We start from the raw sequence: 13,107 nt of genomic DNA on the forward strand, positions 1-13,107 counted from the left end.
ACTCACCTGCGAAGCCAGAACCAGGCTCTGTTGCTCCCCCGGTGCATGTTGCCCTGAGCTACTCTTACCAGTGAAATGATTGTCCCCCATCCTAAGACTTGACCCAAAGGCAGGAGACCGAGAAGCAAAAAGGACACGTACCCCCAAATAAAACTCCGAGGGAGTCAGCTGATGAGCAGTAGAGGTGAGGAAGGGGGTCTCCCACAAGGGCTGGAGTGTGGGGCGATGTCATTGTTGAGTCAGCTAGACAGAGCTGGCCTTAAGCCCCTGTGGCGCGTCCCAGATCAGGATGGGAGCCAGCCTGGGAAGGGCGCTGGGTAGCTGCAGAGGTGGCAAGGGGGCTCTTCTGGTTGAAAGCTGGTTCTCCTCCCGCCTAGGCCCCGAGGTGATGCCCCACGTCATCCCTCACCTTTCCCCCTCCGCCCGGGGCTTCTCCTCCAGCAAGGAAGCTCGTCTGCGTGACACCTTTGGACTCCAGCAGCCACCATTTACATCTGGAGCTGCTGAGAGTGGGGGAGTCCCTTATGGGCCCACAGCCTTTTGGAAAGTGAAAGGCCATGAGGGGTCAGAGTCAGGCCTCTGAGACCCCCATTCTCCCGCTTCACTCTGTTCCGGGGAAGCGTCTGGGTCCTGGCCTCGGACCACCCTCTTCTGACTCCTCAGATTCCCAGTCTGGCCGCTCACCCCCAAGGCTGCTTCAGATACCCTGAGTCCGTTTCCTGAGGCTCGGATTTGTACCTTGCCACTCCCAGCTGTGGGCCCCGGTCAGTGTTCCATTCTGGGAGGGGACCCCAGGTGGGCGACGGGCATCCATCCTGGGACGCAAAGGGCTGGCTGGGCCCACGGCGATAATGCTTCACCTGTTCGTTCATTTCATCCAAACTCATCTACCCAATAGTCACCTTTTGTCGGCTCTGAGAACATTCCCAGAGAATCAGGTCGTGGGTTCCCACCCGCCACAATCAGGATCTCCCAGAGCAAGGGCATGGAGACAGGGACCCTGCACTCTCTTGGTGGTGGGGGTGGGGGGACACCAAGGGACTGTCAGCCCTGACACCAGCCCAAGGATCCCTATATCTTCATCCCCTTCTTTTTCACAAGCTGGCACGGAGCGAGGCCAGAATCAGAGTTTACGGAGCAAAGTATTTTTTCAATCGTCTGTCTTCATCCCCCCGAATGCACCTGATATGTTTAGAGAACAGTGTTAATGGCAATATCAATACCGCCTTCTCTTTGTGTAATGAATTCCTGACAGATGCTTGGGAACAGAGACAGGCAGGTGACCAGGTAGGGAAGGTGTTGCAGGCACAGGCCACCGCGAGAGTCGGCATCAGGAAACCGACGTAGGGAAGGAAAGGGACAGAGCACGGAGGGGCTGCCGTCGTGATGGGCACTGATTTCCTGTGCTAAGTAAGCACTCTTCATGTATTGTGGTTGAAACCCCTCAGCGGCAATGGGGGACGGAAGGGCTCTGGTTATCTCTCCCCCCCCCCCCCCCGCTCACGCTGTCTCTCTCTCTCCTAGAAATAAATAAAAACATTNAGACGCTGTCCGTGAGGAAGTGAGGGTTTGAATTTGGGCCTGCCAGATTGGGAAGTGGGAGAGGTTAGTGGGGGTGCGGGGGGCCGTGGAGAGGGTCTGCCTACCACGCGCCCATACCGACAACGGGTGGGAGAACCTTCTCTGCTGGTGTCGGCCCATCCCATGGGTCTCAGTGACTCGCCTGGGTCTGCCTGTTGCCCTGCGATCCGTCTACAGGACCAAGAACGTAGCCAAATTTGGCTGCAGAAGTTAGGCTCACCCCTCTAGGCCCCTCTGGGATCAGGCGAGAGGGACGACCCTGGCCAGCTCTGGCCCTTCGAAGCCTCCACCGAAAGAAAACCGGCTGCCTTGTGGGGCCACTGTGGGCGTTCCCCTCTGAGCTTTGGGAGCCAGAGAGCTCCGCGGCCCAGAGTCTGCCACTTTGGGTCACCCCCTCCCTCCCATGTGGCTGAGGCGGGGGGCACCGTGGACCACCGTGCTCTCTGGGGCATGGCATCTTTCTGTTTAAGGAGGAGTTTGGGGTGGCCCTCTGTGATGGAAATAGCCAGTGGGAGATGGAAGTGGGGTTCTTGTCTCTCCCGGCTCCCCTTTTGTCACATGGGGGTGGGGCTGGATAGGCTCATCTTGTAAGGCGCTTCCCTGTTGGTGTGAGCAGCACCACCGCGGGTGGTGGGGCAGGAGGTACCATTACCAGGCAGTGCTGACAATGATACTTGTGAACATCTATTTTTTAAAAAATTTTTGTAATGTTTTATTTATTTTTTGAGAGAGAGAGAGAGAGACCGAGCGTGAGCAGGGGAGGGGCAGACAGAGAGGGAGACACAGAATCCAAAGCAGGCTCCAGGCTCTGAGCCAGCTGTCAACACAGAGCCCGACGCGGGGCTTCGACCCATGAACCTTGAGATCGTGATCTGAGCCGACGTCGGCCGCTTAACTGGCTGAGCCACCCAGTCGCCCCACTTGGAGCATCTATTGAATGCTTACTGTGTGCATGATGCTGGGCTAAGAGCTTCGCCTATAGATATGTATAATCAGTCCTCACGGTAACTCCACGTCACGCGTGGGGACACAGGCTCAGTGAGGGGAAGTCACCTGCCTGGGGTCTGACAGGGGGTCCCTAGTGAAGCAGGGATTGATGCTCAGATCTGTTTCAGCCCAGCCCCGCTCGTAACCACCACCGGGCTTCCCAGAGCCCTGGGCGCTGAGTTCCCAGGGGACAGAAAAGCTGGGCCCTAGTCAGGGTCCCTTCTAAGTGCTGCTCCCTCCGGTGGCAGGAGAACCAGTGTATTCCCACCTCGTAGCTGAAGACACAAGTTGAGGGAGCTCTCCCAGCGTTCCCATGAGCCCAGGGTCCCCAGATGACTGCCAGACTTGGGGTAGAGGTACCCCACCCCTGTCACCAAAGAAATAGAGTAAAAGAACGAGAGGCCCCCCCTTAAAAAAGTGAGGGTTTTTTTTACCCCCCAACACGCACACTCTTCCTCCCACTCCTGTCCCCCTTTCTCAGCCAGCTCCTGCCAGATTTGTCTGAGAAGCCTAAGCCCCAGGCTCTGCTGGGACAGTGGCCTCAGCCCTCAAAATAGCCCTGCCTGTGAATGAACATGTTGTCCCTGGGCCCGGAGAGCCTCGAGGGAGGCTGGCCTCACATCTGGATGGATCTGCCCCAACCTGGGCCCAGGGGCGGAGGGGACAGGGGGGCAGAGCTCCCAGATGGTTGGCCGTTTCTCTAGATGGCTGTCCTGTCTGTCATCTCCGAGCCAGGCTTGGCGGGGTGAGCATTTGCGGTGGGACCTCAGACACCAGCGTGTCCCGGGAGCAGGACGGACTGCTGGACGACACGGATTCCTAGCCCAGCTTTTTTACCAGCTGGCTGGGGGGTCTCTGGGCCAGCCGTCCCGTGGTGGGAGGCCGCAACAGAGAGGGGTGCTCTAATGGCCGTGACCTCACTGGCTTAGCATGAGGATGACACGCACATGTTGGACCTCAGAATACTGGGGAGGGGGCTGGCCCCTGCAGGGTGAGGGACAGGTGGCCTGAGGTGCTGCCATCATTAGCCCATCTTCCGGTGGGCCCCACGGATGCGAGCGGCATGAGTTGGTGCCTGCTGCACGCCAGGCTCAGGGCTACCGAGTGAAGAAATTGTCCCTCCACGAGAGACCCTGCCGTCCCCTTCTGAGTTTTATCCTGGTGGAAAGTTCCCAGAAGAGCCGGACAGTGGCAGGAAGAGAGACAGGACCAGAGAGCACACGCCTGGCAGAGAGAGCACCTCGAACAAAGGCAGGGAGGCCAGAAACCCACAGTCTGCTTTTGGAGGTTGACCAGTATGCCACTGGGCAGACAGTTGGCTAGTGGGGAGGGCCCCCTGTGGGGTTTGTCTGCAAATGTAAAAGAGTATGATTTAAAATGTATTGGATTTGTTCTTTTAAAAAGCAGCAAATTGCACGGGGAGGAAACGAAAAAGGTAAAAAAGTTACACAGCGTTAAAAAAAAAGCCTCCCTCCCATCCATCATGCTCCTCCTCATGAAATTCCTCTCCTCTGAGAAAACCCATTAGCAATTTCCCCTGTGCCCTTCTCTCCACAAATCCCAGCACACACAAGCACCCACTCAGTTCTTGCTTCTGTCCTTGAGTGATGTTGTCTCTCCAACATGCCGTGTCAGTCCTGAAGAGTCTCTTTGGCCCTTCTGTTGGGGAGAAGTTTATTGCATGGCCGCGACTGACTTATGAAGTCCCCTGCTACTGGACACAGGGCTTAGTTCCAGCGTTCACGGTGATCTGATCGGACTTCGTCTTTCTTTCCTCTTGCAGGGTGGCCGTCGCGACCTGGGGGGCAGCTGCTTGAAGGTGAGGGGGGTCGCCCCCCTCCGAGTGCCACGGAGATGAGCCTGGACCCCTGTGGCATTTATTCCACGCAGGACCCCGGAGAAGGAGGCCAGAGGCCAGCCACTGGTTGAACAGGGGAGAAGAGCCCAGGAGCCCAACCCAGACCTCCTTCATGTTGGGACCTGAGGACCGTGGGCTGGGCCCATGACGCTGTGGGCAGGCTCCCTGGGACACCTCCCCCGCGCCCCGGAGAGCCATGAGGACCCATCCAGCCGGCCCCAGCCCTGGCTGGTCAGAGAGAAGGCAGAACTTTTCGAAAAACAAAGACTGTTGATGACAGAGGATGTGTGCATATCTGTGAATGAGTGTGTGTGTGTACGCGTGTGTGTGTGAGAGAGAGAGAGAATTGGTGGGTTTAAAATAAAAAAGTATTTTTAAATAAAACCTACTCCCATCTGAAAGCACGGGGGAGGGGGACTCCTGTCGGAGGTCAGAAGTGGCCTCTCTCCTAGCCCTTGGCAGAGCCCCAGACATCATGGGGGGGCGGGGGCGGGAACGGCAGGAGGACCCCTCTCCAGAAGTCAGATTGACCAAACCCTCCCCACAGTCTTCTCAAATGGCCACTAGCTGTCTGGTGCAGTTAGCAAGAAATTTTCATTGTATTTATTTTTGAATAAGGGATTTATTCACATGGTTCACAATTCAAAAGGAGGCCCCATGATGAAACCTCCCTCCCTCGCATCCCCCAGCCACTCATTCTCCTCCTGCAGGCAGCGTCCGCCACCAGATCTTGTGATGTCCCGTTCTTCCCTATGAAATAACCAAGCAAATGCAGGGGGGGAGGTGTATATATATATACTTTCTTCCCCTCTTTACCCAAATAGTAGCGTGGTGTCCATATTTTCTCCTGCTCCTTTACACTTCTTTTCCTGACCTACGCTGGCTGTCATCCCAAGGGTAGCCTCGTTCCTTTTGTAGCTCCTTAACTCTGCTTGATGAATGTTCTAGACTGTAACCTGTCCCTTATCCATGTCTTCGCAGACAGGGAGTGTGGGGTAACGGGATATTCTTACCCCCATTTTTGCTGAGATGGTTTGGAGGGACAGTGACACCCGGAAGCATGTGGCAGGATGGTGATATGGGGTCTGAAGCTGTCCGCCGGCCCGGAGATGCCCCAGCCGTGCTCCAGCAGGCCCGCGCAGCAAGGCCTGGCGCGTGCCCATTTCGCAGATTCAGCCGAGACGGTGATGGGGGCAGCTGGTCAATAGGACCAAGTGCACTTGTCTCCAGCTGGGACTGTCCCTGTGAGGCCAGGATCAGAGGGGCTCAGGAGGCTGGAGGGAAGGAAAGGTGGGGCGGGGGGGGCAGGTGAGGGGGCAGCATCAGGCAGCCCCCCCCCTTTGCTCAGGGTACACTCATGCCCGTTGTTCAAGTGTATTTAACAAATGCTTTCAGTCAGCGTTTACCGACCAAAGCCTGGCCAGAGCCCCTGCTTGTAGCCACTTGGCCCCGCCACCCACTGCATTTGACCTATTGACTGGGCCTGAAGGGGTGCTACCCACAGATTTCTGGGGACCCTGTCCGTGCCAAGCTCTGAGCCGCACCCGCCCTGCCTGCCTCACAGGTTGGAGAGGCTGTCAAAGGACCACGTTTAACCTCTTTGGTGTGGGAAGTGGAGGAGGGAGGGCCTTCAGGGGCTGAGGTCCCGCCTGGGAGAGCTCCCGAGCACCCTCTCCCTCGTTTCCGTTTCCCTGGTGTTTCAGGACACTGCTCTTGCCTATCCTGTCCCAGTGTAGTCCGCCTTCCCAATTGGGGAGCTAATTAGGAAAGCACATTGCACTCCCCGTGTCTGCCCAGGGCCAGGCCGCCCCTGGCAAAGCCATAGGAAAAGGACTGTGACTTTGTCAATGGCAGGAAACCTGGGAGTGGGGACAGAGCAGACACTTGGATGCTCCAGGCTGGAGGCTCGCTTCTGCCACCAGATTTGCTGGGTGACCCCAGCGAAATTGCTGAACCTCCACCCTGGGCCCCTCCAGCCCCATCTCCAACCAGCACACATATCTAGGAGAAAATGATAATTAGTTGTTTTGCCTTGCTAAATAGATTTTTTAAATTTTTAAACATTTATTTATTAATCAGACAGAGCATGAGTGGGGGAGGGGCAGAGAGACAAGGAGACACAATCGGAAGCAGGCTTCAGGCTCTGAGCTGTCAGCACAGAGCTGGATGCGGGGCTTGAACCCACGAACCGTGAGATCATGACCTGAGCTGAAGTCGGACGCTTAACCGACTGAGCCACCCGGGCGCCCCAATAGTGTTTAATAGACCACTTATGCACTGGGTGAAGAATTCAAGTTGAATCAAATAGGGCACCATGGAAAGTACATACCTCCTCCCATGGGCCCCTCCCCAAAGGCAGTGGCTATTAGCTCTTTTCCCATGTGTCCTTAAAGAAGCGCTCTATCCTGATTTCCATTTCTGAAAACGCATTCCCGTGGTTCTCTGCTTAAGTTTTCATTGTAAAAAATGTAAACGCCGCAAGACCCTAGAAATACCACCCACTCCAGAGAGGACCACAGTTCACGCCCTAATCCTACAGTGTTTGTAAACCATATGCGGAAATAGTCCCAGCATTTAAGGTAAAACTTTTCATTAGAGTATAACATACGTGCGCGCGGGCACAGCTCAACATATTTTCACAAGATGCGCACACTTGTGGACCCAGCACATGCACCAGGAAGTGCAGTGAAAGCGTCCGGAGCCCCTCGAGCAGTCCTGCGCACACACGGGCTCTTCCCATTGTATTTCCCTTGAAATGGATCCACTTACAGAGCCGCCAGTTCAAGAGACAGAAAAGAGAATGAAACAACAGTACATCTCCTTCCTTCCCCGCCGCTCACTTGCAGGGTCTCCAGGATTCCTGCAGAAACAGTTTGCATATTTATAGGCAAGCCACAGGCACACCATTTTCCCACACCGAGTGGTAGCCTGGAACATGCATTTTGCAGCTTTTAGGTTTCCCTGAGCCTCATTCCTGGGTAATGCACAGTTAATGCCAGAGCCTTGGTGAGTTAGTGAGGCCAGCCCAGCGCATGCGAGTCGGGGGGGTGGGGGGGGAGTGGAGGGCAATTGCTCAACATCCTTGCCCCCAGTGCACTTGCTTCCCACCTTCAGGATGGGCCAGCCCAGCCAGGCTCCCCAAGGGTCCCTGAGTCAGGGCCAACTTGGGGCCAAAGGAGCAAAGGAGCTCAGGGAAGAGAAACCAAGGGCCGAAGGGGTGACCAACTTCAGCCAGGCCATCTGGGACCCTGAAGGGGAGGCTTAAATTTCAGGTCCAACTCTCCATTCAAGCCTCCTTAAACACTAGGGGCATCAGCGCGAAAGTGATCTCAGAGTCCCTCATTTCGCAGGGAGCCAATACAGAGGGAGCAGTCAGCCCGAGGTCTCCCAGACAGCCCCTGGCCCTGCTGGGCCCCTAGGAACCCAGGTATCCCTCCTTGATACCCAGGGCTCCCTTCCCTAATGTCACAATTGCAAGTAGAAGAGCTCAGAGGTTGCCCGTGGCAATGAGGAAACCAAAGTCCCGAGAAGGGCAGCGATGGACCACGGTTGCACAGCATTTGGATCTGAACAGGACTGAGAGTACAGCACCCCTTCCTCTGGCTAGGGTTCCTCCATTGCATTAAGCTCCCTTCATTAGCCCAACTGCTTCCATTTTATGAGGCTCCTGTTAGATCAAAAACACCACAAAACAGAATTCCAAAAAGCATGGTGTATGTAGCAGGTTAACTCTTTTTTTTTTTAATGTTTATATTTGAGAGAGAGACAGAGAATGAGTGGGGGAGGGGCAGAGAGAGAGGAACGCACAGCATCTGAAGCAGGCTCCAGGCTCTGAGCTGTCAGCGTAGAGCCCAACGTGGGGCTCGAACCCACAAACCATGAGATCATAACCTGAGTTGAAGTCGGCTGCTCAACTGACTGAGCCACCCAGGCGCCTCTGTAGCAGGTTAACTCTTAAGCACATTGTCACAAAGACAATTCATTATCATGAGAACATTAAATAGAGGATCAATTTGTGGAGCAAACCTGTAGGATTGAATGTCTGTATCTCCTGCTACTATGTGTCCTACCCCATGTGCATATGATATCAGAAGTTGAGGCCAGGACAACAAAATGCAGGACATGACCCTGAACTGGAGCCTCTAACTGCCAGGGAATATACTACTGAAGACAGCCGACAAAAATCAGAAGAACAATAGATTGGATCAAAGTATTGTAGCAATGTTACATTTTCTGAATTTGCTAACTGTGTGGTTATATAAAAGAATATCCTTGGGCTTAAAAAATACACCCTGGCGGGGATGGTGGGGGGGGGGGCGCCTGGATGGCTCAGTTGGTTAAGCATCTGATTCTTGATTTTGGCTCAGGTCATGATCTCACAGTTTGTGAGTTCGAGCCCCACATCGGGCTCCACACTGACAGTGCAAAGTCTGCTTGGGATTGTCTCTCTACAGCTCTCTCTGCCCCTCCCCTACTCACTCACGTTCTCTCTCAAAATAAACAGAAAGAAAGAAAGAAAGAAAGAAAGAAAGAAAGAAAGAAAGAAAGAAAGAAAGAAAGAAAGAAAGAAAGAAAGAAAGAAAGACACACACCCTGGGTTGCCTGGGTGGCTCAGTTGGTTGAGCAGCTGACTTGATTTCAGCTCAGGTCATGATCCCAGGGTCATGGGATCAAGCCTTCCATTGGGGTCCACGCTGATCATGGAGCTTGCTTAAGATTCTGTCTCTCCCTCCTTCTCTCTGCCCCTCTCACTTGCTTGTGCTCTCTTTCTCTCTTAAATTAAGAAAGAAAGGAAGGAAGGAAGGAAGGAAGGAAGGAAGGAAGGAAGGAAGGAAGGAAGGAAGGAAGGAAAGAAGAAAGAAAGAAAGAAAGAAAGAAAGAAAGAAAGAAAGAAAGAAAGAAAGAAAGAAAGAGAGAGAAGAAAGACACCCTGAAGTATGGTTGAGGGGTAGAGGAACATGGTGTAAGTGACATACTCTTGAATGGTTCCGTAAAAAACACAGGTGAGCAGGAGAAGGTTATAGCAAATGTGGCAAAGCACTCAAAGTTGGTGAATTCAGGTAAAGGGCATATTGGAGATCTCTGCACCACTTTCCACTTCTCCATATGTTTGCAAATGACTGCAGAATGAAAAGCTAAAACAAAGTTGAGCCTTTGGCCCGCTAGCATGTGAGGTCTGCCAAATGGTCTCCCGGCCACCTCTGACTCGCCCTTGCTTTGGCTGCTCCCGCTAAGGGCAAGAAAATACCCCTGGTGGACCCATGCGTCCCTGCCCGTGACTCTCAGGCCCCTGTGCTCTTTGGGAGGCTGGGGTGGTCCCAGTCCCCGAGCCCGCTGCCACCATGATTTATGTCCCTGTGAGCTTCAGCAGCTGCGAGCACGGGTCCCGCCCGGCAGCCTGCTGGGGGGGGGGGGGGGGGGGGGGGGGGGGGGGCAGCGCTTGCTTCTCAGCGTGTCTAATCCAGACCAGACTTGCAGACCCCACGGGCCTGGGACCACGCTCCCAGGGGACCAAGGTCAGAGGGCAGGCCAGCAGGGCCTGGAAACCGGGGAGGCACTGAGGGTGAACTGGCTGCAAAGCAGGGACCCTGGCCTGCGCTGGCTTGATTGCTGTTCCTGTGTGACCTGGGCTGGGTGTCACCCCCTCTCTGGGCCCTGGTTTTCCTCATCTCAGCACAGTCTGCATATGGTGGACCAGAAAGACTTTGTAGACTGGGACAGACTGGCCTTATAGGAGGGAAGGCTGGTAGAATTTAGGAGTTGTTTTTTCTAAACACCCAGAGCTTCTAAGCTTGGAAAAATGCTCACTGTTTGAAAGCCTGCTAGGTGTCAGTCCTCGATCCGTGTATTTCACATAAGTTCATCAACACAGCCTACTCTACAAGGCTGTACTATTATTGTCCCACTTTATAGATAAGAACTGAGATGCAGGGAAGGTTAAAGAACTTGTTCAAGGTCACGGGGAAGCTGGTANTAATCCAGACCAGACTTGCAGACCCCACGGGCCTGGGACCACGCTCCCAGGGGACCAAGGTCAGAGGGCAGGCCAGCAGGGCCTGGAAACCGGGGAGGCGCTGAGGGTGAACTGGCTGCAAAGCAGGGACCCTGGCCTGCGCTGGCTTGATTGCTGTTCCTGTGTGACCTGGGCTGGGTGTCACCCCCTCTCTGGGCCCTGGTTTTCCTCATCTCAGCACAGTCTGCATATGGTGGACCAGAAAGACTTTGTAGACTGGGACAGACTGGCCTTATAGGAGGGAAGGCTGGTAGAATTTAGGAGTTGTTTTTTCTAAACACCCAGAGCTTCTAAGCTTGGAAAAATGCTCACTGTTTGAAAGCCTGCTAGGTGTCAGTCCTCGATCCGTGTATTTCACATAAGTTCATCAACACAGCCTACTCTACAAGGCTGTACTATTATTGTCCCACTTTATAGATAAGAACTGAGATGCAGGGAAGGTTAAAGAACTTGTTCAAGGTCACGGGGAAGCTGGTAAGCGAATGGATTCGAAACAGGCGTTCTGGCTGCCCTTGATGGCCTCATCAGGTGTGTGTCTGGTTCCGTAGGACCCCAACTGAACCTGGGCTTCCAGAACAAGACAGAAAAGGGCAGTGCCCTGCACGGGGGATGGATCCCAATATCTGCCTCTTCCACGGGCACCCCGGTAGTGCTCAGGCTCCCAGTCCCGGAGAGGGCCTCTGTGGAAGGGTGTCTGGAGCTTATCTCCTTGAAGCCCTTCAAGTCACCAGTGGGGAAACTGAGGCCCAGAGCAGCCATGGTGCATCCCCAATGTCATCCAGTGAGTCAGAGATGAGTCAGAACCAGATGCCGTGTATCCCAAGTCGCTGTTTTCATTGCCCAGCAACATATCCCAGAGCAGAGATAAGCGTGAGAGGAAGTGACCTTGGTGGCCCTCACTGGTGCGAGGCACTGCCCTGAGAGACTTCCACAGAAGGCCTCACTTAACAATGCAACACGCCTGCGTAGGTGGGTTCTGTTATCGTCCTTATTTCACAGTCCAGAACACCAAGCTCAAGGCTACCCAGCCAGGTGACAGCATAGCTGTGATGTGAACCCAGGGTGTCTGGCTCATGATCCCACCGCGTGAGCCACAGAGAGGAGGTAAAACTCATCGGGCTGCATAGGAGAGAATTTAACATCATAGACCAGCTTAAGGTGGGTGGTTCGGCCTGTCCATCGATCAGTTAGTCAGTCAACAAACATGTATCGAACCGCTTGCTCTGTGGACCACGCAAGAAAGCCACGCAAGGAGAATAAGACAGATGTGGTGCCCTCCCTCCCCCATGGAGGCCATAGTCTATCATAAAAGCAGGCTCTGAGCAAAAAATGTGATGCCGGGTGCTTCCAAGCAATGGGGGGCTGTGCGAGTCTGGGAGAGGCTAGAGGTAACAGGGTTGATGCTCTCAGGCCAGAGAAGGCTCTGCCAGGTGTCAAAGTTTCTGCAAAGCTGTCCAGCCCACCCTGCGCCAGATGAATGATGGGCACCTGTGAGTCCTAAGGCCTGAACGTGACCAGATCATCCCTGCTAGGTCTCTCCCTGAGTACCCAGAGCAGCTCGGTAAAGCGAACAGGCAAGCGATGGTGGCCAGGGGAGAATAACGAGAGCTGAGGCTGACCGAGCGCCAGGCAGTTTGAATGCAGTAACTCGTACCCCCTGGCCACCCCAGCGAGGCAGGGACGCGTCATCCCTAGGCCACACAGGGTCCAGAGCCCCTCCCCACCTCCTAACCTCTCTCCTTTCCTGCCCCGAGGCTAACAGCTGAGGTTTGGAGGTGGGAGGAAGGCAGCTCTCCCCCAGGCCGTGGGGCCGGGCCAGAGCCTCCGCCCACCACTACACCCCGCGGCCTCCCCAGTGCGGTAGGCGCTTTGGGGGCTCAGCAGTTACCTGCCGCAAGACCCAGAGGCACCCAGCGGTCTCCCGAAGTCTGCACACCGTGCTGCGGGAGCCACTTTACCCATGTCACAGACGGTGCTCCTTAAGTAGAGGCTCCTCTGCGGTCACACAGCTAGGAGCGCGGTTGGGCCTCGAACCCCGATCTCCGGCTCAGCCTGTCTGCTGAGAACCCATACAGCCGGAAGCTCAGAAGATACTGGCAACAAGCTTTTAACCATAGAGGAGAGTGGGATCGACTCAGTGCGTAGGGAAGAGGAAAGGCCTGACCAGCTGGGAACTCCGTGGGAACGGCTCTGCCCCCCCACCCCACCCCACCCCAGTAGGTCCCCCAGGCAGCAGCCAGGCCAGGGGGGAGGATGGGGTCAGGGAGGCTGGCCTTGGATCCCCAAGGAGCACACCCCCTCCCGCCCCCTGCGGGATGGGTAAGGGAGCCACCACGCACTGGGCCCTGGGCCGGTCTTTTGCTCTGTCACTACTCACTCCGCGCCTTGAGGCAGCCCCCTCCTCCTCCCCCTCTCCCCCTTCTCTCTCCCCATTAGCCTAAGCCCACCGCCCCCCCAACCCCTGGCTCTCAGAAAGCCCTGGAAAGGCTGCTTTCTTTGAGACAGGAAGGTGTCCTCAAGTCTCAGGAAGGAAAAACAGTCAAGCTGAACCCACCAAGCCCGTCTCCAAGGGGCCGGGGCTGGCGCCCAGCCAGGACTGACATCACCTGGGAACTGCCGAGGCCGCAGCTGCAACACGCCTCCTGGGGGGGACGTGCTTCTGGTCTTT

The 13,107-nt window shown here is 55.2% G+C and overlaps 1 protein-coding gene across 1 annotated transcript in view; it reads left to right on the forward strand.

Annotated features, from left to right (window-relative positions):
• TCF15 (transcription factor 15) overlaps positions 1-4,769 on the forward strand; it is a 9,142-nt gene extending 4,373 nt beyond the window's left edge. The window contains exon 3 of the mRNA XM_077767057.1: positions 4,352-4,769. Within this exon, the coding sequence (XP_077623183.1) occupies positions 4,352-4,426 (75 nt within the window). The 3' untranslated portion in view covers positions 4,427-4,769. The remainder of the gene's footprint in view (positions 1-4,351) is intronic.
• Positions 4,770-13,107: the final 8,338 nt, after the last annotated feature.

The sequence above is a fragment of the Crocuta crocuta genome, unplaced genomic scaffold (genome assembly GCF_008692635.1).
Source record: "Crocuta crocuta isolate KB4526 unplaced genomic scaffold, BGI_CrCroc_1.0 scaffold15, whole genome shotgun sequence".
Taxonomy (NCBI): Eukaryota; Metazoa; Chordata; class Mammalia; order Carnivora; family Hyaenidae; genus Crocuta; species Crocuta crocuta.